This window comes from Haliaeetus albicilla, chromosome 3 (assembly GCF_947461875.1).
Source record: "Haliaeetus albicilla chromosome 3, bHalAlb1.1, whole genome shotgun sequence".
Lineage (NCBI taxonomy): Eukaryota > Metazoa > Chordata > Aves > Accipitriformes > Accipitridae > Haliaeetus > Haliaeetus albicilla.
The window spans coordinates 39,095,756-39,123,016 of NC_091485.1; the positions used below are offsets into that span (position 1 = coordinate 39,095,756).

The 27,261-nt window shown below is 39.4% G+C and overlaps 1 protein-coding gene across 5 annotated transcripts; it reads left to right on the forward strand.

Annotated features, from left to right (window-relative positions):
• The first annotated feature begins 1,046 nt into the window (after positions 1–1,046).
• Positions 1,047–26,066, forward strand: MTFR1 (mitochondrial fission regulator 1). 5 transcript variants are annotated; one of them, XM_069779444.1, is made up of 8 exons: positions 1,047–1,178; positions 7,788–7,930; positions 11,253–11,351; positions 16,793–16,911; positions 20,107–20,348; positions 22,121–22,373; positions 22,555–22,723; positions 24,369–26,066. In XM_069779444.1, the coding sequence occupies exons 2-8, from the start codon at positions 7,865–7,867 to the stop codon at positions 24,426–24,428; spliced, it is 1,008 nt and encodes a 335-aa protein (XP_069635545.1). In that variant the 5' UTR covers positions 1,047–1,178; positions 7,788–7,864; the 3' UTR covers positions 24,429–26,066. The 5 variants fall into 5 exon arrangements, with proteins under 5 accessions (XP_069635545.1, XP_069635544.1, XP_009926065.1 ...); XM_069779443.1 differs by having other exon boundaries at positions 1,110–1,208; XM_009927763.2 differs by lacking the exon at positions 1,047–1,178 and adding an exon at positions 1,715–1,863.
• Positions 26,067–27,261: the final 1,195 nt, after the last annotated feature.

A 27,261-nucleotide genomic window follows, 5' to 3' on the forward strand; every position in this document is an offset into this window, starting at 1 on the left:
GGCTGGCGGCAGCTTGCCCCGCCCCCTGGCCGCTCCGCATGCCGGGAGCTGCAGTTCGGAGAGGGCCGCAGACCCCCGCCGGCGAGGACGCGACGGGGAAAACAGGGGCCGTAGCTCCATTTTTTTAAAATAACTTTTTTTCCATAGATGGTCACCACCAGAACTTGAATTTACCGCTCGCGTAAACCGTGCTGTAACATAACGTAGCGTAAAACACACCTCGTCCTGCGTGGGGACACAGTACCTACCCCCTTTCTGAAACCCGGCGCGGGTAGCCCCCACCCCAGCAGACCCGGGCAGTTAAAATTTATTTTACTACGAGCCGATGTTCTTCCTGTGTGAAGGTTTGGGTCCCCCCCACCAAGGCGCGAAGGTCTTTCATTTTCACGTTCCTCTCCTCCACTCGCCCCAGCTGAACTTTCCGAGCTTTGAAACGCGCGAGTTCCCAGCGGAGCTTGGAAAGCCGGGATCTCCTCCCGGACAGCCCTTAAACCTCGGCTCCGCACGGGGAAACGTCCCCCCGGGCCCCTTGCCCTCACGCCTTAACGGGACGCAGCCGACACCAGCCACGGAGCCACCGGCGGTGCCGCAGCCGACAGCCGCACCCCCGAGCGCCGTCAGCCAGCAGCAGCCGCCGGGCAGCGCCGTCAGTTACCGTCGGGGCCCCGGAGCAAGGCTAGGGGGCCTCCCCGCCACCCCCCCCGGCCAGGCCCCGAGCGCTCCCGACACTGGCACTTCCCGCGCTCCCGGCAAGCCTGCTCCAGGCAGGCACACCACTGCCGGGTCGGTAATGACCGGGTAGGGCCGCTGCCGTTCCCCAGCGCCCAGCGGGAGCCGCGCCGAGGGGCCCCGGAGGCGCGGCCGGGGCCGACCGCGCCGCTCCTACCACCGCCAACCAACGGAAGGTAGCTCCCCCCGCCCCGTCTTATTGGAGGCGGCCGGTCACGTGGCCCAGCGGTCACGGTGAGCGAGAGGGGCGGGGCGGTTTCACCCGTCTCCTCCGCGCCCAGGGGCTGCCGGGTAAGGTCGCCGCGCCGGCAGGCTGGCGGAGGGCACCCGAGGTCCCGCCTCCCGCGGGCGCGGCGACTATTGGTCGGGCTGGCGCCGAGGCGGCCGCGGATTGGCTGCCGGGGCGGGGAGGAGGCAGCGGGGGTGGCGAGCCGCGGTGGAAGAAGCGGGTGAGGGAGCGCGGCCGTGGCGGACGGCGGGTGAGGCGAGGGCGGCGGTGGCGGCCCCTTCCCCCGGGCGGCCCGTGGGCCTCCCCTTCCTCCTGGGCAGCCCCTCTCGTCGCGCCTCATCCCGGCTTGGGAGCGGTGTGCGAGCAGGAGCGCGACCCGGGCCCGGAGGTTGCTGCGCTTAGCACGCCTCTCCCCGTGTGCTGCGGGCCGCTGCCGACGGGCAGCGCTCGCCGCGCTCCTCCGGCTCAGCCGGGGCCCCTCTCAGAGCGGGAGCCCCGCGGGGGGGGGGGGGGTGTTGAGGGTCTGCCCTTCCTTCCTTCCTTCCTTCCTTCCTTCCTTCCTTCTGCGGGGTCTGCCCTCCGGAGCTCCCCGGTCGGCGCCGAGGGGAGGTGGGGGTGCAGCTGCTCGGCTGGAAGTGGGTGCGGGCCGCTCAGGGCGGCCCCGCTCATGGCCGCTGTCCCCGGGCAGGGCGGCGGGATGGAGCCGCCGCTTCCCGCCGTGAGCGCGGCGGCGGCGCCGCCGAGGGCCCGTCCTGGGCAGGGCAGGTGCCGGGCAGGCAGCGGGCTTGCGGAGGTGCCGTGCTTGTGCCGCCTTGCCAGAGGAGCAGAGCAGCGTGGAAACGGCTCGGGGTGTTGGGGTCGAAGCTGTCGTTTCTGCAGGCAAGCTGACCGAAAGTGAAACCCTCGTACGTTGCTGTGATGGGAGTGACAGGTCACGGGAAATCATGTAGATAAAAGATAACCTGGAGAAGCTGGAGGGCAGTTTTTTAAGGCGGCTTTAAAATACAGAGGTAGCATATAGAGGGAAAAGGAGCCGAGCCTCAAGGGGTCTGGTGCTTAATTTCCCTTTTCTGCAAACTTATGATGCTTACTTTGTATGCCTTTAGTGATGCTGCTGCTGTGCTTACATTCTTCTGCAATTGTCGTAAATAAGTAACTTGCTAGGTGCTGGTTTTTATTTTGTTTAACAAGCTGTCGAATTGCCAAATACTGAGCGTGAGTAAAGTTTGAATGCTGACATCAACCGTAGGGCGTTGATCTCTCTCTGATGGCATCAGCAAGACTTCATTAATATTTATGTTCTGTCCTCAGACAGCCGTAGTCCTCTGTAGCTCTTGTGAAGACAAGGCTTGCAAAGACTAAATGAAAAGGAAATAATTCTGTGTTCTGATACCTACTGCTTTTTACCCAGGAGATAAAGAAAAGAGAAAGGAGTTGAGTTTTCTGCACATCAGCTCTAAAACTTCCAGTTAACTGTTGCTGAATCAAAATAAGTTTCTTAACAGAGGTCACTAGCTGAAATATGATTGCTGTGTGTAGAAACTCAACATTGTTACAAAGGAAGATTTGCTGGGGGGGGGAGGATTGAACATTTTAAATGCTTTTTCAGACAGATACTCCCTTTTGTTAATAAAATTTGCATGCTTTTGTTTCTCAAAGATGTAGCAGAAGGACTGGCATTCACAGCAATGACTAGGGAGGTCTGTATGTCTGGCAGGAAAGTGTAGGTGTATGGTTATGTCTGTATAGCGTAATACCATATGGTTTAGAGATGTTGAAGGATTTCACTTACCTCTCCATGGTATCATATTGCACCGTGTAGGTATAATCTCAGCTGAGCAAAGGCTTTTGATTAAACTAGTGTTGAAACATGGATTTTTTTTGTTCTCCATCCTTAGTTGGCAAGATAGTGGTAATATAGGTAAGACGTGATGAATATGGTTTTGCACTTTGAGGTATGTGTGATTGGGCTATACTTTTAAGAAAGCATTAGCAACTTCTATTGCAAGTATGTATTATTTTCAATTCTTGCTTTAGATTTCATGCTGATACTAGCTTAGATAAGCCTTTGATTGTCTCTGTAGTATTCACTGACTTTTATCTCTTTCTATGTATCTTTCCAAACAGGTCTTTCTGAAAGTAGTGAGGCGCTTCATTATTTGTGGCTTCCAGGCCGAAAAATAGACCTCTGTATTTGGCTGTGTGTTCTCTGCCAAATACTTACATTACTTATAACTGGTCTGTTTTGATTTGGGAGAGGGTCTAGTCCTTTATCAGAAGATTCTTCCTGCCTGTTTGGCTTGCTGTTCCTCTGATAGTTTTTTGTTGGCTTTATCTTTCTTTATTATTTCTTTAAAATAGTTTCCTTATGGATATAATTTCATGACATGAGCTTGGATCATGTGTCAGTCTTAAAGACTCTGAAGATATGCGTGCCCTAGTTGCCTGCTAAAATAAGGAGGGGCCCGCTCTTTTTGCACATGATTTTTGATGTGGTTGGTATTCCTTTGAAACCGTGCTGCTTTGAAAGTTTTGTATTTCTTTATGTTATCCGTACCCTTTCAATTTACAGACTAGTCCTTTCATTTTTCAGATTTCATGTGTTTGTTAATTCTTTGTTAAGGCTGATTTGCTGCATCAAGCCCATTAAGTCATTCTCTTTTATTTTTGTGGGGATCTTACATGAATGAGAGAAACTTCCTTGAGTGAGAAAAATATGAATATCATATTTCTTTTTAAGAGCGAGAACTCATAATTTGGAAGGGACTTGAACAAATACAACATTGGAAAATACACAGAGAAGAATTTCAAATTGAAAGCAGTTGCATCTGATTTTTCTTTCTTTTCATCTTTCATGTGTAGGACTCATTAGCAAGCCTGGCAAAGGGCTCCATTTCATATTTACTGAGTGGTATGCCTTATGTGTGCAGCCTCCAGAGCCTTTACATTTATTTAATGAACATTTTGTAATTTATAAGTGGTATTATCTTTCAGCTTTGTAGGCTGATATTTGATATGACAGTTTTGAATGAAACCTGCAAAAGTGGTTGAGAAAAGCAGGGGCAAAAGAGAGTTCAAGGAGGCTAAAGTGAGAATCCTGGCACTCAGAAGTGTAGACCTCCTAATTTCTGAACCAAGGAATTCCTGCATGGTTCCATATCAGAAAGTAAGTTTTTCAGCATTGCTAATTTCTGTGTAAGTAGAGTTTTATAAATGAAGAACCCATGAAATTCCAACCCCCACATGCTTTATGCAGTGAAATGTAATTCTTCATGTTACTACTCTTCTAACCTCCTTTGGTAATCTTGCCTATGATTACTGCTTATTGTTGTAATGGTTATGCTTAAGCACAGGAGAAGGACCATGTTTTATAGCCGTATTACTATCACTCAGGGTGTTTTATTGTAGTAATTCAGCTGTGGAAATTTTAGAGGGATTAAACTACTACTATTTTTAGTTTAGGTAGCATAAAGAAGATAAAGGATAAATAAAACAAGCATCAATATTTTAAAAGAGGTGTTATTCTAGCTTACTAAAAGCAATAAACATACAACTCCTGCTTCTGAAATTGGCATGTGTACAGAGCATGAGAGAAAAATTTGCTAATGGTTTCATTCTTGCTGTTCAGCAGTTTCTTTTGGAATGAACTCTTTCTGTTCTTGGCACATAGGATAATCGTGAAATAACTGAGATTTATGAAGAAAGGTATAGTGCAATAGACTCTGGAAGAAATGAGTATCAAGTTTGTCTGGGGAAGCTTTTTCTTTTTAGATCTCCTTTTAGATAACAAATTAGCTGGAGGTTGTTAAAACATGGTGGTTTTCCTTGGTGCCAGGAACTAAGGAAACTAATCCAGGAATTGGTTGGTACTCTGCACTCTTACAGATTGACTTCGGTCACTTTCTTCTGCAAAAGCAGAGAACAGATCATAGGCAAGAGCAAGGAGTTGATGACCCCAGTCTTAGGTACTTTTAAGTATTTAGGCTACAGAAGAAACAATGATTTGTAATGTGAACTATAAATAATCATTTTACTGAAGTAGTTGTTTTGTTGAATGAAAGCTCTTTAGTGTTTGGTCATTGAAGTCTTGGAACCTGGAATTATAAAAGGCCACCTAAATGTTTTAGGGCAGGATAAGTATTTTGGACTATTCCTGATGCTTTGTGTCATAACGCTCCTGCTTTTATCCTGGGTCTTTTGGATCTCATTGAACAAGTTTCTAAAAGTAATTACTAATATTTCAGAAATTGCTTTGGCTAATTTCTGAGCTGTTGAAGGTGAGTTTCATTAGACACTGTTGTCCTGGATTCTTATAACTTTTCAGAGTTGTCTATAACCTGTTCTAACATCTGCCTCTGTCTTTTCCACCATCTTCAAGTGAAAACATAGAATACACTGACCAGCTGTATCACTCATTGCTTGCTTTCCTGTTACATCGTGGCTGTATCTCTTGTCTCCTGCTTACTCCTAATATATGTGTAGGATTTTTTTTATGCCTGTAAGCTGGAACCCATTTTGTACCTTAGCCTTTTTTAACTTACTACATCATATTTATACTATTCTGTCATCCTAATATTATGCTACTTTTTTTCTGCATCTGCTTTTGTGCCTTTATTTGGTTGGTTGTCTCGTCAGTTTTTGTGTCATTCCTTTATCTCTTTGCCTCTCAGTTTCTTGAGTTCATGGAAACTCTCTAGACCTGCTCTGATTTCCTCAGAGGTAGTTCTAACACCCTCTTTTCACTATTGTCCAAATTGTATCTCTTATTAAAGACTCAGTCCTCCCAGTAGATCAGAAACAAAATAATACCTTTTTTTTTTTTTTTTTCACTTCCTCAAACAAAGCATGACTCTGATTGCATCTGGGGATTTTTAAACTAATGACCTGGCTATCTATTGAAAGAGCAATGTATCAGGATACAGTCATCCCTTTAAAGTCCTATTGCTTGCCTTTTCCAGCCAGCCCTGTCCTTGCTCAGCAATACAGTCTCTACCTTTTTTTCTCTTATGTTTGAATTGTCCTGACATGGCTTCCATTTTTCTTCTCTTTGATTTCCACACTACATGTTCAGCAAGTCTGAACTTTGGAATGAGGCAGAGTGCATCGCATGTATCACACTTTCGGAACAGGTTTTCCCTTTTAAAGGAGCATTCCTGTCTCTTTTATGTCACTGCATGTCTGCAGTGCCAGATATGATGCCAAATCTAATATGGGGCATGTAGAAAGACTTTTATTCTTCCTATTTTAAAAAACACAGCAGGTGCAATGTGATCAAAGATCCATACAGTCCATATGGTAGCTTGTCTAAGGGAAGAATAACAGATGCCCAAAGGAAGAATAGATCAAGTAGATGGTAATGCTTCCCTAATAGACTTTTCCAGCTTTCCATAAAGAAGTTCATGACTTATTTATTATGTACAACTGTAGCTTATATTCATGGCTGTTTGGTAAGTAGCCCATTATTCTTCCCTGTAGTTTTTCCTATAATGATTGCAGTTTCCATTCTAATCTCATGGTGGTTGGTTCACTTTCTTTTTTTTAATAACTTTTTATCTTACATTTTCATTAGTCCTCCTTTAGCTGATAGATTAGTAGTTTATTACTCATTTATTCAGAAACAAAAGAAAATCCTATTAGGAAATGTTTTTTACTTTCTGTGGTGATGAGAAACTAATATCAGTTGGTTTTTGGTTTATTGGGTTTTTTTAAGCCTGTCTAAAAAAAGATAACTGTAGAGTTGCACTGTTCCTGCCAAGTTTCCACAAGAAGCACGTTATTACTAAGGAACTGTAAACTGTTGAAAAAAAACATTTGTAATGGAAAGAGTGATGGTTTAACTGTAACGCTTGTGGGCACTTACAAACAGCATAGCTTTTCCATCTCTTGACTTTCAAACTTCCCGAGTAGCAGTTCCTTGCTGCTGTGTTGTTTTAGTCATCACTCTGTGTGTGTGTGTGTATATATATATATATATAGGCTTCAGCAACACTGTTGTTCGTATTACAAATACGTTGCTCAGGGTGGTTCAACAGAGTGTTGTTTCTAGCCTGATACACAAAACAAATGAAAAGCTAAATCTATGGCTTCTTTTTTGGTTTTGGTGGCATACAGTTCTCAGTGGCGTCCAAGTTATGACTGGTGTAGAACACAGTTAAAGAAAAACTACACTATTTTCACTAGAGGAGCAATAAAAACATCTTGATTTAAGTGAATAGTAGCACATATAAATAGACGGAATTTGAAATCTGTCCAACTTTATAAGTCACTTGAATTTTTTCAGGTCTCACATCTATGCTATTTCCTGTCATTTTCTTGCATTAGTCATTTTTCCATGTTTCCTTTCTCTCTTCAGTTGTGGGAAAAAGGAGGGAACAACAAAGCTGTCAGGGAATGTAAATGAAGAGAGGTGATCAGCTTTCTCTAGTTTGTTCCTGCATAGAAATGAGTTTTAGATAGGAATATGGCCCTTTAATCTTAGTGCTAGTTCCCAGCTGCAGGCATTCCATAAGGTTTGGTGCTCACTTAGAGTTGTTGAACACCATCATCTGTCCAAGCTCAAGTGAACAATCATTTCCCCAGCTTTTTAGTCATTAACTTTGCAACAGCTTTGATTTCTTAAAAATGACACTACTAAAAAATCTTTGTCACCTGTATTAAGTAAATGCCTTCTGAATGCCTGTGCTTTGCAGTACTAAGAACTGTTGTCACCTAACATGTCTTGTTTTCAGTAACTGTTTCTAAAGCTTGTTTTTTTAGGAATACATGTAGCAGTTTACTTCTGTATATGTTCCACAACTTGCATCTAAAATTCTTACATTTCTCATTTCAGAAGTACTATGGAACCTCTGCAGCCCTGTAGGTTTGGAAGGCTTAAATCCAAGTTTGGAAAGGCTTTTTCCGTTCCAGATGATTTGCTGGCTTAAGCGCTTAATTAGGATGGCTTTTGAACAAGTTGGATTAAACATGGAATCAGTAAGTGTTTCAAACTTGCTTCATGTTTTCAGAAAATCTGGTGTAGAAAGCACTTCATATATTTTAGTTAGTGCTTATCTATTCCAGCAGAACACTAAGTATACTCAATACTTGCATGATTCTGTATTGCTGAAAAACTTGGACACTGAAGTATTGAGTACTGTATGTGTTAAAAATACCATGCAGTTCCTTCTAACTCTAATAACAAACTGTTTTCTATTTAAACACTGCTTTTCATGCTGGACTTCTATGTGTGTTTTGAAGCTGAAGGAAAATTTTCAACTGATTCTTAACACTAATGTTAATTCTTAAATAATCTTCTTTCTTTGCTCTTACCTTGGAGTTATGAAAAGCCCCATGAAACTGAGATGATAATAATTGTGCTATATTTACCTCTCCTGAAACTGTTACAGTACATGAGAGCAACGTGGCTGCGTTCTTTACTGGGGAAACAGAGGAATGTGCATGCATAGCTCTCCTCTTGGAGGAAAGTGTGTATTTAGAGTTTTATTTGAATGCTTAGCAGAGAGAGAGAGAGATCTGCTACACATCAACTGCTTTGTCACTGGAACCTTTAGGAAGCTGGTTTGAGTGCAACTATTGACCTCAATATAGCAATCCCTGTAAGTTGTCAAAATATTTTAATGTTTTAACAATGGGGAAATCCTTAACAGCTATGTGCAGTACTTAGAAGGGTGGTTCTTACTCTTGATTATTGTGGTAGAACCTTTTATCCGTCTTGGGAATCTATGGAGAGCAAAATGTTTATACATGGTAAATTAAAATTACCAATAAGAGTCTGTATTTTAGGATTTTATTTGAACTTTGATCTGAGATTTCTTGCAACGTAACTTCAAAAATTCAAAGTATGAGAATATGCTGGACTACCATGGGTGTTGCTGTCATCATTGTCAGCAACATCTTTCACCCTAATTAGGGGGGGCAGAACAAGTTTTTAATCTGTTTTCCCCCATTCTCTACTTATATCAAGCTTGTGATAATGCAGTTACATTTCCAAATGTCAGCTGTTCTGGACAACAGCAAAATACTGATGCAATGAGATGGTATGACTCAGAAGTATTTTGTAGACTTGCTCTGCCAGTGCTTCAAGTCAAGAAGTTGTGTGAACTTGGGTAGAGCAGTGCTGAGACTTCTTAGCTCAGCTGAGCAGTGCGATGACTTTATTTGCACACCTTGTGGCAAAGCTTGCATGCAGTTTTTTGAAAACATTGTCCTGGCATATCTCAAATTACCAAAACTTAGTCATTAAAAGTTTTGGTGCACCAAACCACTGTTGTTGAACAACCCCAAGGGCATTTGGGCACCAGATATTTTTGAGGATCTAGGTGCTAGTCAACATCTTGTTTGTGGTCTGAGCAATTTATAAACAAGTTTTGCCACTTGTTTAAAATGCACTGCACTTAGGTTGGTAAGACAGCATCTAGCCTAGGTTCTTTTGCTGTTGTGGAAGTACTTCTGTAATTAATTAAGCCTTCCCTTGACTAGTATCATTTTTTCCAATGCAACATTGCTTTGAGGCTATCGCCAATAGTTCTGCTTCTAACATCAGAATCTGTTGTGGATAGTGAGGCTGCATTACTGCAGTGCTGTTTGTCAGTGACTTTTTCTTGAAGGCTACTGATCTACCTGCTATTTGCTCAGACGTATAGACAAACAGTAGTCACAAATGTGAGGTCTGTCTTTGAGGCATCCAGAATGCAGAATCAATAGAATACTCTGCATTGAAAAAAATTATGTTCAAACTTAGTGGCATATTAAGCAAGACAATGTATGTTTCATAGAATGGAAAAAGTAGGTCTGAGTGGATTAATGGCAAAGTTGCAGCTCTGATGTGAGGATCTAGCATAGCATATGTGCAGCGCACATTTATTTTGTCAGAATTTATACATTCCAATAAAGCCAGAGGAAAGAAAGATACTTGTTTAGAAATAGGCAAAATGTTTCTGTTAGGTTTCTGAGACAACATAATCTGGGGATAAATACCATGGAGCATAAATTTTTCTTTTTAATAGAACCTTCAAAATCTAAGAGTAGTGATCTTTGCTTAGTGTACAAAAAGGTTATCCAGCTGTGTGTTGTGAAACTCCCACAGCTGCACTACACTAATCACATGGGCAATATTGCCATGCCAGATGAGGGTTGTTTCAATATTAATAGCCTGGATTTTATCTAACATTTCTTTGTTGGGCAACCTTCTAACACGATGTTGAGTTTGCTTGAAGCCTTTAAAAACTAACCTCTGAGTAGTAAATTCATATCTACAGCCATAAATAAACACTGGCCAAGTTTTTTTAAATTACTATACGGTGTTCTAATTGTTTACTAACAACGTACTCTGTGTTAAGAGTCTTCCCGTTACTCTTTTTCTTCTTTGCATTGTTTTTGTTGCCTTTCCCCGTGCTGAAATCTTTCCTGCTTCTCTCTGGGTTTGGGGTTTTTTTTTGCTTCTGTTCTGGCTCATTTTGTAATGTTCTCCTGGGATTTTATTTCATACAACTATGGTAAATGGTAGAGCAAACATTCGCACCACAAAAGAAAGCAAATTCAATCCCTGTGGAAATAATGTAGAAGAAATCTGAATTGCAGTAGAAACAGTTCTGATGAAGCCAGGTGTGTTGAGGTGCTGTGGGCAATTTTCTCTAGGTGAATGGAAGGAGAGAGAGAGAGAGGGTTTTTTGTTTGTTTGTTTGTTTTTGGGACAAAGTTTCATTCTTATATATTTATTTTCTTCCTTTTCTTTGCTTTTTAATTTCACAGTTACATTTTCATGCTTATGCTAGCTGACAGTTAATTTTATTAAGACACTATTCCTGTGTTAGAAGAGCTCTTAATTAAAAAAGAAAAAAGATATTTAGGGAAATGCAGAATTACATGACTTTACGGATTTTTTCATGATTGAGTGGCTTTTCTTGAAACCCCTTAAAAAGAGATGTCTGACCCAATGCAGATTCTTTATTGTCTTGAAAATGGACAAATTATGCTTTTGAAGATGCTTCCAACTCTTGAGTCTTTCTGTTATCTGATTTGAATTTAAACTTAATGCAAAGGCTGTCTTGAACTTAAATACCCATAGCTATATTGTAATGACAAAAACAGATTTTGTGCCAATTTGGGTATAGAATGTAAGGATTTCACTGCTAAAAATTTCAGTGTACATGTATTATATTCTATTCTAGCATAAAAGGAATAACCTTAAATACGTTTAGTACAAGCAGAGTATGGAAAGCTAAGGGAAAACTATTCCAATATGGTATAAAAATCAGTTAACCTAACAGCTGGCTTATTTTTCCTTCCCATCTAGGTGCTTTGGTCAAGCAAGCCTTATGGTTCATCTCGAAGTATTGTAAGAAAAATTGGTACTAACCTCTCTCTTATACAGTGTCCAAGAGTTCAGTTTCAGGTAGGTGTTCTCAACAGTTTAGAAAATGTATTTCACTACACTGATAAAGGGATTTTGCTCCTGCATCAAAAGGTGTTAAGTAAATATGCAGTTCATTTAAATAAATGACTAGAGGGTTTGTAAAAGCAGAATATGGTAAACTGGGCACATAGGAGAATTAGCTTGCTTCAGTTCTTTCCACTTCCAGTTTAGATTTTTTTCAAATGTGGATTCTTCAGCTTCTGCACTGCCTAAAACCTGAATCCATGTTGCTGTAACATACATAATGAAACTTAAACAAATTTTTTTCCTAAGGAAATTTAAACTTCTAAAATGAGACAATACAGTATTAAAAAGTTATTCTTCAAAAAAACCACATTCATAAAAGAGAAAAATGCTTGAAACTTGTTTCTATAAATAGTATTTATAAGCTAGGCTTAAGATGTATTTAAAGATGAACAGTGTTACTTAAAAATATTTGGGCAAATAAACAACTTTATCAGAAAGTAAAAAATTAGTAACAAGATAACATGAGTACACTGGGGTTTATTTGTTTAAATACAAGGCTAGCACTGTATAGGTGAAAGGGGAATATCAATTCTGTGTAGCTTTCTGACTTGTTTGCTTTTAACTTCAACTGTGTATAGTAGGAGGGTAAAGAGTGAGGGTAAAAGCTTAAGGAGGAGAAAACCCTTGCTTTTTATAACAAGTCCTTCAGGAACAGATGGAAAAATGGAAGCTGTTACACATAATCTCTTCAACTCTGTGTGTGTTAGGGATAGGCGGTGGGTATAGAATTGGAGAAATTTAGTGTCTGAAACTCAAGCTGAGAAGGGAATGTTTCTTGGACTGAGCAGGGGTGGGAAACATAAAGATGAATGGTGGGAATCGTCATCCACACTAAGACAATGTAATTTCCACACAGCTAAATTTTTCACTGTTTAAATTAATTTCTTTAGCCTATATGAAATATATGAACAACATTTAGACTTGAAATTATAGTAGCAAAATCAGATAGTTCAGATTACCACAGAAGCCTTTTTGGTGTGATAGCGAAAGCCATGCTAACATTTTGCCTCTCTTAAATAATTACATTGAGAAACTAGGGGGGCAACCATCTCCCACTACTAGTGGCTTTGCGGGGGTGGGGATTTGTGCAGGTGAGGACAAGAAAATGACATGCTGGATTTAAACTTTTGGATATATAATTCATAGTAGTTATGCCAGCAATAAGGCTCTGTGTGCCTCAGATCTGAAAGGAAGTCCTCCTATAATGCGTCTGATTTTCTGCACTGTAAAGGCCGTACAAGGGAAGATGATGCTCATTTGCAAATAGTTAGCCAAATACTGTCTTCTCTTAATATGGTACATAAAAGAATTCTGGTTTAAGTTCTTGCTAAGAGCTGTAAGATACATCTGGGGAATCTGTTCCTGAATATTTTTAGTGTTAAAATAAAAATACGTATATGTCTTCTTCTGAATTTTGTGTTAGAATAAATAAAATATTTGCCCTTTTTCCTCTTAGACAGTCAGCTTTGTGTAGATTTTGTGCACACTAATTATAAACATTCATCTTCTATTAGATGAAAGGAAAGGATCCTAAAAACAGAAGTACAATTGTCAGAGTTGGTTGAATTAAAAATACGAGTTTCAAAATTTGAGCCTTGAAACACATTAAAATTTATATGGTTTATGCAGGCTTTAAACTATTTTAATATATAAACTGCTGAACATGTAAAAGTATGATGCTAACATCTGTTTTTTATGTCTTTACCTCAGCATTAAGATTCTATAGTGAAGTTCAATACTGGTCTCGATTGTTTTTATGCTGTTGCAAGTGACGCTTTCCTATAGCTGTCTCTTCCTCTTTCTTTCTTGCCAGCTTTAGCTATATTATGAAAGGACCATGCACTGAACCTTGCTGTAAGTCACTTTATTTAAAAACCAAAGCAAACCTTACTTGCCTCATCTGAGGGTGCATGTATATCATCAGTGTTTCTAACTTCATCTAAGAGCAACAAACTTTCCACAGGTCTCCATTTTCCTTATGATAAATGGATAAGAGATACTGAAAGAATATCTCTGTTATGTTCATTCTTTCTTCTCTTCTAGCATGTTTTTGTTCAGGTAGTCTGAAAAAAAGAGTAGTAGCCTAACATTTTGATTTTTGAGGTCTACTGACTGTTGTAGTATCTGTATGGATCTTGCCATAGTGAACATTTAAATTAATTGCTAAATGCTGCTTATGTATTCAGTAAGCGGTGGCAGAGCTTACCTTATATACTCTATATGGCATGAACAAATGAAAATGGTTCATATAGTTCTTTTGTATGGCATATTTTTTAGGTTTATCTGTAGTCTTTAGGAGAAAATAAAGTTAAACTTATCAATATTGCCTAGGTAGATTCAACCAAACCTACAATACTGTTTCTCAAGATAGTATCCTTCAGCTACACCATCTCTGTTCTAGTCCCATGCTTCTCCTGTTTGTCTGATGGAAACCTGATAACTCAATAGAAGTCTCCTAAGGAATCGGTGTACATGTAGCAAACATCAAAATTTACTGGACTAATTTGAAAAATCATAGCAAGTTTGTCTTACTTGAAGAAGTATTTCCAAATGTTTAATCTCTAACTATTAGTAATTTGAAATTAGAGTTTTTATTCTGTCCTTAAATGTACAAAAATACTTGTTGTGCTTTCAGCTTCTGGAGCAAACAGAGAGTAGGGAACCTGCTTTGACAGATTTTGTAGCAGTGTTCCCGTAGTGTAGTGGTTATCATGTTTGCCTAACATGTGAAAAGTCCATGGTTTGAAACCGGGTGGGAACACTGGCAAGGCTGACTCTTTGGGAGTTGGACCCAATGATCCTTTATGGGTCCCTTCCAACTCGAGATACTCTATGATTCTATGACATCAGCCAAAACAATACAGCGTGTTTAGTCTTTTCTTCAGAAATTAATAGAGTAATGGGTCCGAAACCCATAGGTGTGCCCTGTGTGTGTCCAGCATACATACAAGCTAAAACAGGCAAAGAAGCCTGTGAAGAAGCAGGGAAAGCAGCTATGTAGTTTCCAGAGAAAGAAAAGCAGGCTACTTTCACTGTTTCATTCAGTTCCTGCCATCCAGTAGAATTGGATTGCAGCTCTCTGTTCTCCATTTCAGGTGCTGGCAGAGCATTTGTCCAAGTTTTCTTCAGCTGAGATTAGCTGGAGGAATAGGGTAGTCACAGAGTTGTTTAAGCATCATTCTACAGACAGGCAAAGGTTTTAAGAGATGGGTGTTGGCTTTTAACCTTTAAATTAAAGTAAAAATCTTGCATTAACTGAAATTTGAAATCCTTTGCTGTGGAAGGCCTTGTTGTTTTTAGGGGTAGAGAAAAGAAACATCTGTATATGGGGTAACAAGCAGATTCTGTTTACATATAAATACAAATAAAAAAGAAAGAAGAAACTTGCATCACAATATAACAGAAGGCTTGCTACTAAATGTTGGATTAGAAGTTATTTATCTCACAATGCAGGAAACCTGGCAGTGGTAAATGCATTCCTTACTGTTGATTTATAAAATTATTTTTGATGCAAGTACGTGTAGTGTCTTTATTTAAATGTGGCTTCAGTCTCTTCACGGTAATAGTTCCTCATGTGGCCATTACCATCAGGAAAATCTGTATCACCTGCAAGAAGTGGCTACGGTATTATAGATTTTTTAAATTGCCATTAACATCAATACAGATGCTGTGGTCATGAAAATTTCTTTTTATTTTAAAAAAGAAAAAAGCCAAGGAAACCTCAAACAATGAAAATCCTAACATGCAATATAGTATTCTCTAGACTGTTTTAAAGAGAGGCAGACTGTGATGGTATTAGGCACAACTGTTAATGTGATAAACATATTACCATCTGTGCTGATGCTACCTGGAAAAAACCCTGTTGTTTCCAAATGATCTGATGGTGCCAATACACACTCCTGGGAGCTGTGATAAAGGCTCACATACAAGTTGCGAGAGTGCGAGGTGAAGATGACTAATCTCGATTTCCAAAGCTGTTTGTAACAACTCCTGGGGAAAAAAGAACCCGAAACCCACAACTTCCATCTTCCTGGGACTTCTGTGTCAAAGGCTATAACTAAAATATCTGTGGATGTTCTTCAGAAATGGTTTCACCTCATCCAGACTGCAGTCCTACTGTGATAGGTTTGCTACAAATTCAGGTTATTGCTAATGTTTCATAGTTTTTGCTACATAATAGTTTCCTCTCACAGAGGTGAGTTGCCTTGAAAATTGACTTAAGTGCTAACAGGCTGGATCCAAGCTGTCTTCACAGACTGTTACAGACTACCACCATCTTTGTCGGTATTACTAGTGTCTTGGCCACAACCAGCAGCAGGCAGCACTTAAACAGCTGCAATGAGTCATGTGCAAATTTGGCCTGTGGATTGTATGTAATACAAGCAAAAGAGGTGGCATAGTTGCATTGGAGATAAGTAACTCAAGGTGACAGACTGAGCAGAAATTACTGAAAAATGTTTCAGTAGCTTTTATCTGCTAAGATACTGAGCCCAGGCTGCTCAGTAGTCCAGTGACTGAGTACACATGCCCTTGTCTAACCCAGGGAAGCAGCTAGTATTTCCAAGTAGATTTGAAACCATTTTGTATAGTTGTGGCTATGGGGCATGTATTGATGGTCCAAACAATTTTTCAGATCTCCATTCAGGTCACTTAACTGTAAATCTAAGAAAGGTTCCAGTCTCTGTAGCCTTGCTCATCTTTGGCTTCAAACAGCTATAAAGCTAATGGCAGAACTGTGCTGGAAAATGGTCAATTTGTTTGGCATGCTGTAAATAAGATTGTTAGCAAATAGTGTATTCTGTTATGATTGCACCCTACCTCTCACTCAGAGTCTTTGTGATTACTGACCTAGTAGAAATGGCTTTTTGCTTCCCACGCCTCACAGTGTAATGTACACACCTTTACAGAAATTCTGGAAGTTGGAGGGGAAGGGAAACATACTTCAATGGAATTTCACTTTCAAAATAAAACTAAATCAGAGCAAAAGGCTTTAGAAGTACTAGTAGCATTAATGTCTTTTTTAACTACTGGTCATGAATATAATTTAAAAACATATTATTTAGTATAGCAAACTACTTGAGAATGTTTGTTTGTCTTTAAGGTAACAATTTGCATTGGATTTGTAGTGTTAAGTAGTGTCATGTGATAGTATGTGTAGTTAGCAGTGAACCTCAGTAAAGTGTTCAGCAGACTGGATTGAATAGTTTGAAGTCAGTGAAATGGTTCTGGGCTAAGCCCAGGACAGAAATAAGTGTGCTAAGTCTACAGATGTGTTTCATGCACGTATGTGTTAATAGTTACATGTAGCCTCACTAAAAGCATTGGGTAAAATAAGTGTGACTTGGGCTGGGAATAGTGACTCTAAAACCTTCAATCTTGTCTTTAAAATTTAGCTTACTTCTCATGCCACAGAAGGAAACCATCCTAATCAACTTAGAGAAGATGCAGTGGCGTCCTTTGCAGACGTGGGATGGGTTGCTCAAGAAGAAGGTGAAATCTCTACAAGGCTCAGGTATGCTCTGCAAATCTTCTCTTTGAACTTCTGAACTGAGAGGAAGAAACCTAGCTTCTCTCCAATGAGAATCTACTGTGCATTGCAATTAATGGAGAGCACTTGAATGCTGGGAGAAGAGAGAAGGAAGAATGATAGAAAAGGTAGGGTCTGGAAAAGAAGTAGTAGAGGTTAGACTACCAGGATTATGAATGAAAGACTGGCTTGAGAAGATATAGCGGATTGACTTTACACAAGGAAGACTGGTTTTTGTCTACTTATTTATTGCAAAAAATTGCATGTGACAGCTTCAGGCAACCTTGTCCCTGCAAAAATGCGTGCTGTGGTATGGTACAATTGCTAACGCTGATTCTCCATTTCTCCCGAGATTTTCATTAATGTGGGGTGGTGTACAGTACAGCTTCCTAATTAGTAGCAATGGTCATCCTGACAATCCAATAATTGACACGTTTTTCACCTTCCTGGTTAAGGTTCTGCAGTCTGCTAAAGGCAATTAAAAAATTATGGTTTATATTTCATCTTTAATCTTTGTAACGAAAACTGGCAAGGAAGCATGTGAGTACCTGTGTCCAGAATGATGGGATAGGTACTGTTGGGTTGGACCAGGAGTACTACATAGCACTGTAACTGCATGAAACAGGTTGGCTGAAGTGATGAAGTTCTGTATTCCAGCCTACCCAAATTGCTGCTCAGACTAGCCAGAAAAAAGGTACAGTTCTGTAGCGCAGAGGAAGTTTTTCTTCTAAACAAACTAACCTTCCAGAGAAAGGCACAGATTGTTGGCTTCAGAGATTACTGGAGGATACTGTTCTTAATTTGAAAGCATGAAATAGGTTAGTAATGACCTAGCTGCCCTCCAACATGACTTGCCACAGTGAAGCTTTGCATAACAAACATTCTGGCACTGCTGCATTAATTTCACAGACTCAGAGGGGAGTCACAGAAATCAATGCTGGTTTGGGAAACACTATTTGTAAAGTCTCTTTGATGCAAAGGAAGTTAACTGGCCAATACTACTTTTGTTTGCACAGAAACATTTTGTTTAAGGATTGAACTGTAAAGCTATTATGTTTAATGGAGACAACAGGGAGAATAGCTCTTTGGTGCTTCAAAGAACCTATTATGAAAGATGTAGGACTTGCATATTTGCTGAGATGTCTGCATGTGAAGGGGGGAAGGGGGACAGATGGATGTGGGATGGGACTAAAATAATCCTGCAGATATATAGTGACCTTAAGGCAAACAGCTTATAATGAAGCATGGTAAGTGAATTAGTTAGCAAATATGAGTATTTCAATGTGCACCGTTTATTATGTCTGTACACAGTATTATGTAGTGAAGCTTGTATGCATTAGGTGTTTTCCAGGCGTTTGAAATTCTCTGTTTCGACAAGATCACATAGGTGTTACTGTTAAATATATATTCACTGTATAATTCAGTAAACAGTCTTACAGATATAGTTTTTTTCTGTGAATGCAGTTTTATAGAGGAAGCAACTAAATGACAAACCATTTTTCCCCTACCCCTAGTCAAAGCAGTAGTGACAATTCATGCATAATTTTTTTCCACAGTGTTAGATTCCAATCAAGACATTTCCTTAAAACACCATTACTGCTCTGAGCAGAAAATACCCTTTGTTGTTTAGCTATTCTGCTTTAAAGATTTTCTAGAAGGCAGGTTTTAAAGAGTAAAGTGACCACTGGCTCCTTCCACCTTACTTATTTAGGGAGAGCAGGGAGATGGCTGCTATAGGAAGCATCCTGTTCTCTTCTCAGCTTTAGTTGCTCTCTATTCCAATCTAGTTAACACCACCTAAATTTTAACATCCTTGATAATACTCAATTCTGCTTGATCAAATTTCTGCAAATTGTACTGATGTTTTCTGTCAGCCTTGTGGAAGACTCAAATGTGTATGTAATCACAGATTGAAGTGGTCAGAGCACAGGGCTTGTTCTAGCCTTAAGTCTTGGCTCTCGCTTTAAGTCTAGCACAACTGCAGATCTAACGTGATGCGCACCCACGGTACCTTAACCCATGCATCCAGGGCGGTGGGGGTCTTAAGCTGTATTAGTCTGGAGCCATTCTACACATTTTGAAAAGTCCTATCACTAGCCACTGTTTTTACTCTCATGTTTGAATAAATAATGGCATCCAGACCTGCCTGAGAGGTTTTGGGATTGAAGTTAAGGAGGACTGAGGAGTTAAGTATGTGGTCATATTTTGCAGTTATAATGTTTACAATAATCTGTTGTCATTAATCCTTATCAATTCTACTTACAGAATCATAGAATAGTTTGGGTTGAAAGGGACCGTTAAAGGTCATCTAGTCCAACCCCCCTGCAGTGAGCAGGGACATCTTCAACTAGATCAGGTGGTCAGATACTTGAGATAAACTGTTTAAAAACGTTGCTCTCTTCAATGAATATAACCTTTAAGTGCTTATTTGACTGCAGATGCTCAGTAATGCCTCAGTATTTAACACAGCCTGAGCTCTGGTGAGTAATAAAGGAAGGCAACAGAGTTGCATTTTCTTGCTCTTATGGGAAAAAGGAAGGAAGCACATGGATTCTACAGTTTTAAAAACTGTATGTTTTTTTCTCTGTAGTTTTATTTATTTATTGTGTTAGAAACTAGATAAAAGACCCGATCCCATTTACTTATAAGATGCCTCTGCATCACTGAGCTGTTCCACATACTCCATACTCCCAACACTGCTAAAATGGAGGACTGTCCCTTCAGAAGTCCAAAAAGTACAAAAATATGCTGTGGAACTAAGAAACTCTTCTTTCTTCTTCAAAGGAATCAACTACAAGTGACTATTTGCAGCCCATGGGGGAAAAATGGTAGCATTTGGGTAAAAAAAGGTTTTAATCTTAATTCCAACAAAAAATACAATAGGTATGAGGCAGAGAAGTAGACTGGGGGTCAGGGGGGATGTATTCCTTTTTTCTCCTGAAATCAAGGATTCCACTAAAAGCTAGCTAGGGGAAGAGAAGAAATACAGATAGTGATGCAAACATAAAGAATGTGAAGCTCTCATTTTAAGCTATATAATGTCTGGGTGGAAGTGATTTGTGTAAAGACAATTTTGAAGTCAGGCCTTCAACTTGTATTCCTTATTTGTATGTAACGTTGCTTTAGTTTTTATCTATTACAAAGCCTTTAAAAAGGAATCTTGTGATATTTTTGTTACAGGTCAGAAGTTTGGTCAAAAACAGCCCAGCCTCTTTCAGGTGAACTACATCATTCTGGAAAGTCCCCATGCAGACAGATATCCTTACAAAACCCATTGGAAGAAGAATCGGTGTCCAGGAGCACAGTGTCCACAAATGAGGAAGCTCTGCAGAAGATCAGTGCTCTAGAAAATGAACTAGCCACTTTAAGAGCACAAATAGCCAAAATTGTAATCTTGCAAGAACAACAGCACCTGACAGCAGGTATTAAACTTGCTGTACTATTAGCAGAAATCAGTTAATGAATTTGTCCCTTTTATAATCAATAATTTGCTAATTCATTTTGGTGAGATGCTGCACACAGAACACTTCTCCATATTGTTTTGGTTAGTTTGGTAGATGGATGTAGCATACTAACCAAGGGATACAGAATAGGCCTTGAAGACAGATCTGCTAGATTTTCTGTGTTTTCTAGTATTCTGAGAGTCTTCATGTTTGTGTGAGTCTGCCAGAATTCTGAATCTGTGGATGAGTAAAGAAGTATTAAACAGCTTTCAGAGCAAATCTCATGATAAACATGATGGCTTAAACCAAACTAAAAGAATGTAATTTAATTACTAACACCTAAGTCTTCCCATCCAGTAATGAAATAGGCTCTCTGATATCATAAGGTAATCATACAAGATGCTAGGTACACTTTTGGAATATGTAATATACATCTCAAGTTTTTGAAATAACAGGAAAGGAGATTGTTTTCTGGGATCAGACACATTGTCCAGATGGAACCAAAAGTAGTGCACTGTTGCTGGTAGTAAACAGAATAATTCTTTTTTTTCCTGAGTTTCTTTCTCCTCTTTCCCTTACCTCTGACTGCCTTCCAGTTCTAAGTCTACCATCTCCAAAGATTAGTGGGAGATGGCCCTTGTTGACTGCAGCTGACAGCCATTTGGTTTTCACCCTTTTCTAAGGTCACTTAGCAAGTACAGTATTGCCTATGTTTATGTATAAAATCATATTCTGCTTCTTCAGATGCTCTTTAGTTTTTGTCTGTGAACTGACAGCAGTTACTTTATTTTTCCTTAATTGTTCATATTCAAAACTATGAAATAGTTCTAAGGTTGGATCATGTGGTTTCACTCTGGAATTGTACTTATTGTGCAGTTTTGTGAAATAACTAATAACTTTTTCATCATTTTCCCTTTACCTCTATTTATTAGGAAAATTAAATTTTGAGTTGATTTTATCATCTCTACCTCCCTCTTCTGGTAGAATATAGTAATGACACCGCGTGTATGCCTACATGTACACAGAATAAGACTCCTCTGTATTATCTATATATGTATCTTTACACACTTTATACTCCAAGCCTCAAAACTCTGGTTTGATCTGGTTTTGCCGATTTCTTTAAAGATGCATTTGAGCAGAGGTTTCTTCATTTATTTGTCAAGTTATTACTGATACTATAACATCAATTTTTACCTGAAGAGTACAGGGAACTTGATTTCAAGATTACTGTGAGAATCTCTATCTGATTAGCTGGCCTAAAAATCCTTAACCTCAGAGCTGGAATAAGCTTCAATTTAAGCACTATTTGAGCTCTGAAATTTACATTTAAACATCTTGTAATTTCTTATTTGTGATGGTAAGTAGGAAGAAACACTGCTCACATGGCAGATTTTATGTGACTTCCAGCTCAGTACCTGCCTCTTGGAAGAAAGTGAAATACTGGTAACATTAGGAGCAGAACATAACTAAAAGACATCGTGATGTCCATCCCATTGCAGTAAAAACATGAATGTACATAGAACTTGAACTAGAAATTCAACGAAAGCTTCTTACTCTTGGAGAAGGATTTTTATGTGGCTTTTCAGTTGAGTTTCCTTAGGTGGTTCAGGAATGAATAAATTATGTGATAATCTAAAGAAGGCAGAGAGAAGGCAATTGAAGTTATTACAGTTGTATTCTTACTGGAGCATCTGAGAGATATAAGGGGGATTTACAAGTAAACTGATGTGTAATGCATGTTTTATTTGTAGTTGGGTCAAGTCCAGCTGCTTCAGCTGCTATCCCTGTTGCACCTCCACCACCGCCACCTCCTCCTCCACCACCACTCCCTCCCCCAGGTCTACAACAGAGTATGTCTGCAATTGAACTCATTAAAGAAAGGAAAAACAAAAAAATGAACTCTGGACAGAATCTGACAGAAAATGGGCCAAAGAAGTCTGAAATACCAAACATGCTAGAAATCCTCAAAGACATGAACAGCGTGAAACTACGCTCAGTGAAAAGGTAGTAAATGTAAATAAATATCAGTGTATTAACATTTGCATTAATGATTTGGTTTTATGACTCGGAACTATTTCAAGGTGAGAGAGATGCTGATGTAACATCTGGCAAACAACACAAAAGCATTGACAACATCTAAAGCTTTGTTTTGGACTATGTTAATGCTTCTCATTTTCTTTTCTAGATCATCAGAAGGTACAAAATCTAAAGTGGCTGACCCTACAGATCCTGCAGCATTAATAGCAGAAGCGCTCAGAAAGAAATTTGCGTATCGATACCGAAATGATAGCCAAAGTGAAACAGAAAAAGTTATTCCAAAGACTGAAACAAAGACAAAGACTGAGGTAGTGCTGGTGAGTATTGTGATTCTGAACACATGCTTGGACTAAATTATAGTTGTTGTGAAAGCCAACGTATGTTCTTCTGCCAACATATGCAAATACCTACGAGTTAGCATCCCTGTTCACAAAACCCAATGAAGTACTGCTGATATGCCAGGAGTTGTGGCAAATCATATGTTTTTAGTATCAGGTCTTAAGATTGTGTGTACTCTTTTGGCCCTAGGACTAAAAAGCCCTGTTACAGCATAAAAAAAAAAAGAAAACAAAAAATATGTTCTGTTGCCACACGCATGTGATATTCTGGAAACTTGATTCCTAAGGGCTCATACCAGAATCAAATCTGAACTGAGTTTGCCTGTTATTACCAACCTTAACCATTCAGATAGCGTAAGTGAAATTTTGAAGCAAGATCCTGAAAGATGTTAGCCATTCCTAGGAATGCAGAAAGCAAATTGTTCAGAATGCCTGTGGGATCTCGGTATAGACAGTTTCTTCTAATAATTGGAAATGCTGAGCAAATAAAAGCAGTTTCTTTATAGTGTGAGAATGCTAAAATGAAATTATATTTAAAATCCACATCATGGTGCAAGTTAATGGCTTCTAGTTTATTTCAGATTGATTTCAAATCAAAGTAAGGGGTTTTTAAAGTGGTGAATGTTTAAGATGCAAGTTTCTAGCAATACACACTTACTTATAAAACAGGCTAGTATAGATCAGTTTTGTTAATAAGCAATCCTTGAAGCCTTGTGCTATATAACTGGAGAGGAAGAGTAAAGAGTTATTTTTAACTTTGCACATAAAACTCTAAAAGCTGGCTGCACTCTGAATGAAGTTCTGAGGAAAATAAGATTCGCAAGCCACAAATCTCAGGACTTCTGAGTACTTCAGCTTATTAATGTTGACTTACTTGCCTTCTGGTTTAGGCCTTTAAGGTATATTCCTGTAATGTTCAGGCTGTTCTTCATAACTGAAAGGCTAGATATTCCCCAAGAATCAATCACTTTTTTCCCAGCATCTCTGGGGCTTTAAGGAAAAGAACATGAGCTGGCAATGTTTTATTCACACATGAGTTTTTCATGACTCTCCAATTTTGAAATTTACAATCCATCATTTGAGATTAAGGATCAAGTCCTCAAAAACAAAGAAAATTGCAGGTTGTAATTTGTTAAGTGATAGAATGTTGATCCATAATGCGCTAATAAACATCTGTCATCAGTTCCTTATCAATATGTGACATCTTTGCAAGATCAGTCCTCGTATGATATCCTTGTATGATACAGTTTTTAAAAGGACTTGCACAAAAATGCAGGATAGAGTAAGAACAGAAATACTGTTAAACTGCCACTAGAGCTATTGGTTGTCAACTTCTAAAGATAACTGCATCTATCTTCTTGTGCTGTGGCAGTGACCTATCTTTAGTCAGAGCTGCTCCAGCAGATGGTTAGCTGCCTCATCTAAGCGATTTCAGCTGATTGCTGACACCAGTTTCCCTTTACTTTGTGGCTGTGAAGGGGGTAAAATCCACATGCAGAGAAGCAGGTTGATAAAGGAAATTATTTCTGCCCAAGTTCTAATTTCACTTACAACTTTTATGGATAATAGTTCAACTAGGTTTCTGCTGAAAGCAATCTGAATGTGTTTCTCGTTTCCTTCTCAGTTTGGACCGCACATGCTGAAGTCTACAGGAAAAATGAAGACTTTAATTGAAAAATCCTAATGTATTAAGATCACTACGTGCAAGACTTCAGCTGTTTTGTCTGAAATATTTTATGTTGCAAATAGCACTAGTACAGAGTGGTCTCTTATAACACAGGAAAAACTTAATGTGAAATGTAGAATTAAGGCACTAAACATGTTTGTATGTGATTTATCAAGGGGAATAAATTTGACCATTATACTCAGGTATTAATTTTGTATTAAAACCTGGCTTTCTACTAAGACTTACATGGTGGTTTTAGTTTATTAACACTAAGTTATATATACAACATTCTTTGTGCATAACTGACCACCTTAAAAATTGTGTACATGTTAATAATGATAGTGATAGACCCTTAAGATAATAACAGTCATTTGAGCTCTAACTATAACTTGCACTACAATGTTTAGTTTGATACTGATTTTCTCATGTTGAAGTCCTTCTTTTAAAACTTAATTTTAGCAAACTTTTAGCCCAAACAAAACCTGAGTGCATTCTGCTTCCTACTGACAGAAAATGAAAACTTAAATCTGCTGCAGAGGTCACCTGGTATGAGACATTTTAAGTAGCAGCACATTTTTGTGCAGAGTTTTTTTGTTTGTTTCAAATGAGCTTGCAAGGGTAAGAGAGCAAAACCTACTTGTATCACCCTGTGGCCAACAAGTGAGTGAGTGCATGACAAATGAGTAAATCATGCTGTGGGGGCCTCTGTGGATAGGTAGTCCAGCGAAATTGAAATAACCAGTAGATAGCAGCAGAGTAAAATGATTAATGTCAGAGTATGTGTTAACTAGCATAGAAGTGGTGTAGATAAGAAAAAAGGTACAAGTACTGTGGGTGCAAGTTGCCAAAAGTATGTTGCTCATCTCAGCTGTGCTAAGAGATGCTCATGGACACCTTTTTATCCCCCAGCTGTCTTGGGTCCCTGGATAGGTTTATAGCAGTTGGGGACTGCACAAGCCCTCATGGTCCTATTTGCAGGGAAGAGAAAGTATAAGCTGTTGCACATAACCTGTTTTCCAGGGGAAGCTCTTTTGGGGTCATCCCATAGCAGCTATTTGCTGCCAGACCTGTACAGAGCTAGTGCATTAACCAACCACCTGAGCTCATGGCTCTAGCCACAGGTGTAGAAAGAGCTCCAGCTAAAAAATAAAATTCAGGTTGAAAAAAGCTGTTTAGGAACCAGAGAGCTACAACTTAGCTGCACACTTAAATGAAGCCAAGGTTTGCTCTGACGAAGAAAAAGCTGAGTCTGGGTATTTCAGAGTTCTAAGTCGATCTGGCTACCGGAAAAAGTACAAGTGCCTTTTGGATCTTCTGTTTTCTAGGAAAAGAAAAAAGCAGCACTTCTTAAATACAGACAGCTGAATGGCTCTGATGAGGTTCCTGAAGATGACTGAAGCTTTGCTGCTTATAACTGTACAGTCTACATTCCAATTGAGGAGGATGTTTTCTGGTGTGAAACTTGAAATGGTGTTAATATGTATACAATGTAACTTCCTTTTAAAACACTCTGCCATCAGCCTTATGGGTAGGCCATTAAATCTTTGTGTTCTTTCAAATGCCTTTAAAACACCTTTTTGAAAGTTAATTTTGGTTTCAAGTTTTGTATTTAATGCTCTACTGCCACTATATAAAATTAAAAGCAGTTAAAGTAAACATTGCCTATGTGATTTGTGGTACTCTACAAATAATAGCAGCCAGATAGCACCCACAATAAAGTATAGTTTACATTCTGTTATAGTGACTATAAGTCAATGTAGTGACAACTTACATGCTTCTCCTTCCAGACTGGACTACTTACCTTGCTGTGCAGCAGGAATAACAGTAGAATTAGTTGTAGAACAGCACAATACTGTTAATTCAGTTACATTCAGATTAAAAAAATAAAAAAAAAATAAAAAATTATTGGGAACGAGTGAGAAGTTTATGCCTCACCACAAAACAAAACAGGAAGGTACTCAATTCAATAGTCTCTCCATCCCCTGGTACACTGGATTCCCCAAGAGTCCCTTGGTGTGGCACAACCATCCCCCTCCCAAAAGGCCACAGCTTCAGAACAGCTGTCCCAGAAAACCTCTGCTGAAGTTTTCTTCTTTCAGAGACAAAACCTCTGTTGAACATGTTTCTACTTACGTTATTGTCAAAGTTCAAATGAAGTAACTCAGTCCAATAAAATCACTAACTTGGAAGACTTAGGATATCACTTGACCTATTAAACTAGGCTAAAACATGAGAAAAACTCACAGTAAACATTGTCCGTTTGAACTGCTGATGTGAGCCCAGAAATAAACAAACATGTGGCAATCCTTATTAGTCATCTGCCCAAGGAAATGAAATCACAAAGCTGCCATCAAATAATTTATTTTATACTTTTCTGTACCTTAATTTGTATCTTTCTACTTGAAATCTTTTACATATACAGTGCCGCTGCCCGCAGAAGAACACCTTGAGCAGAAGTAGTCAAACTAAGGACATTCATGCACACCAGGCGGAGACCTCAGACATAACCCTAAGGCCTGTTTGTATCTGTCTTGTGTACGTGAGCGAATAGTGCAGCCCACTGGGAGCAGAGCTGTAGATTGAAACAGTTTATGGTGGGGATCTGGCCTCCATCCCGTGACATATTTCTGGACTCACGTGGGCCAACGACTGGCTGTTAGGGGTTGTAGCACATTAGGTGTGCTCCTGGCACATGTATGCTCTCAGCTCTCATGAAACATTTAAGCTGTAGGAATGTTGAAATTCAATGTAGATTTGTAGAAGGCATTTCTAGACAGCATGTTCAAGAGAAGGCATTCTTTTTTTTGTGGTTTAGGTTTTTGTTTTTTTCTGTAATTCAGTCAAGTGTCAG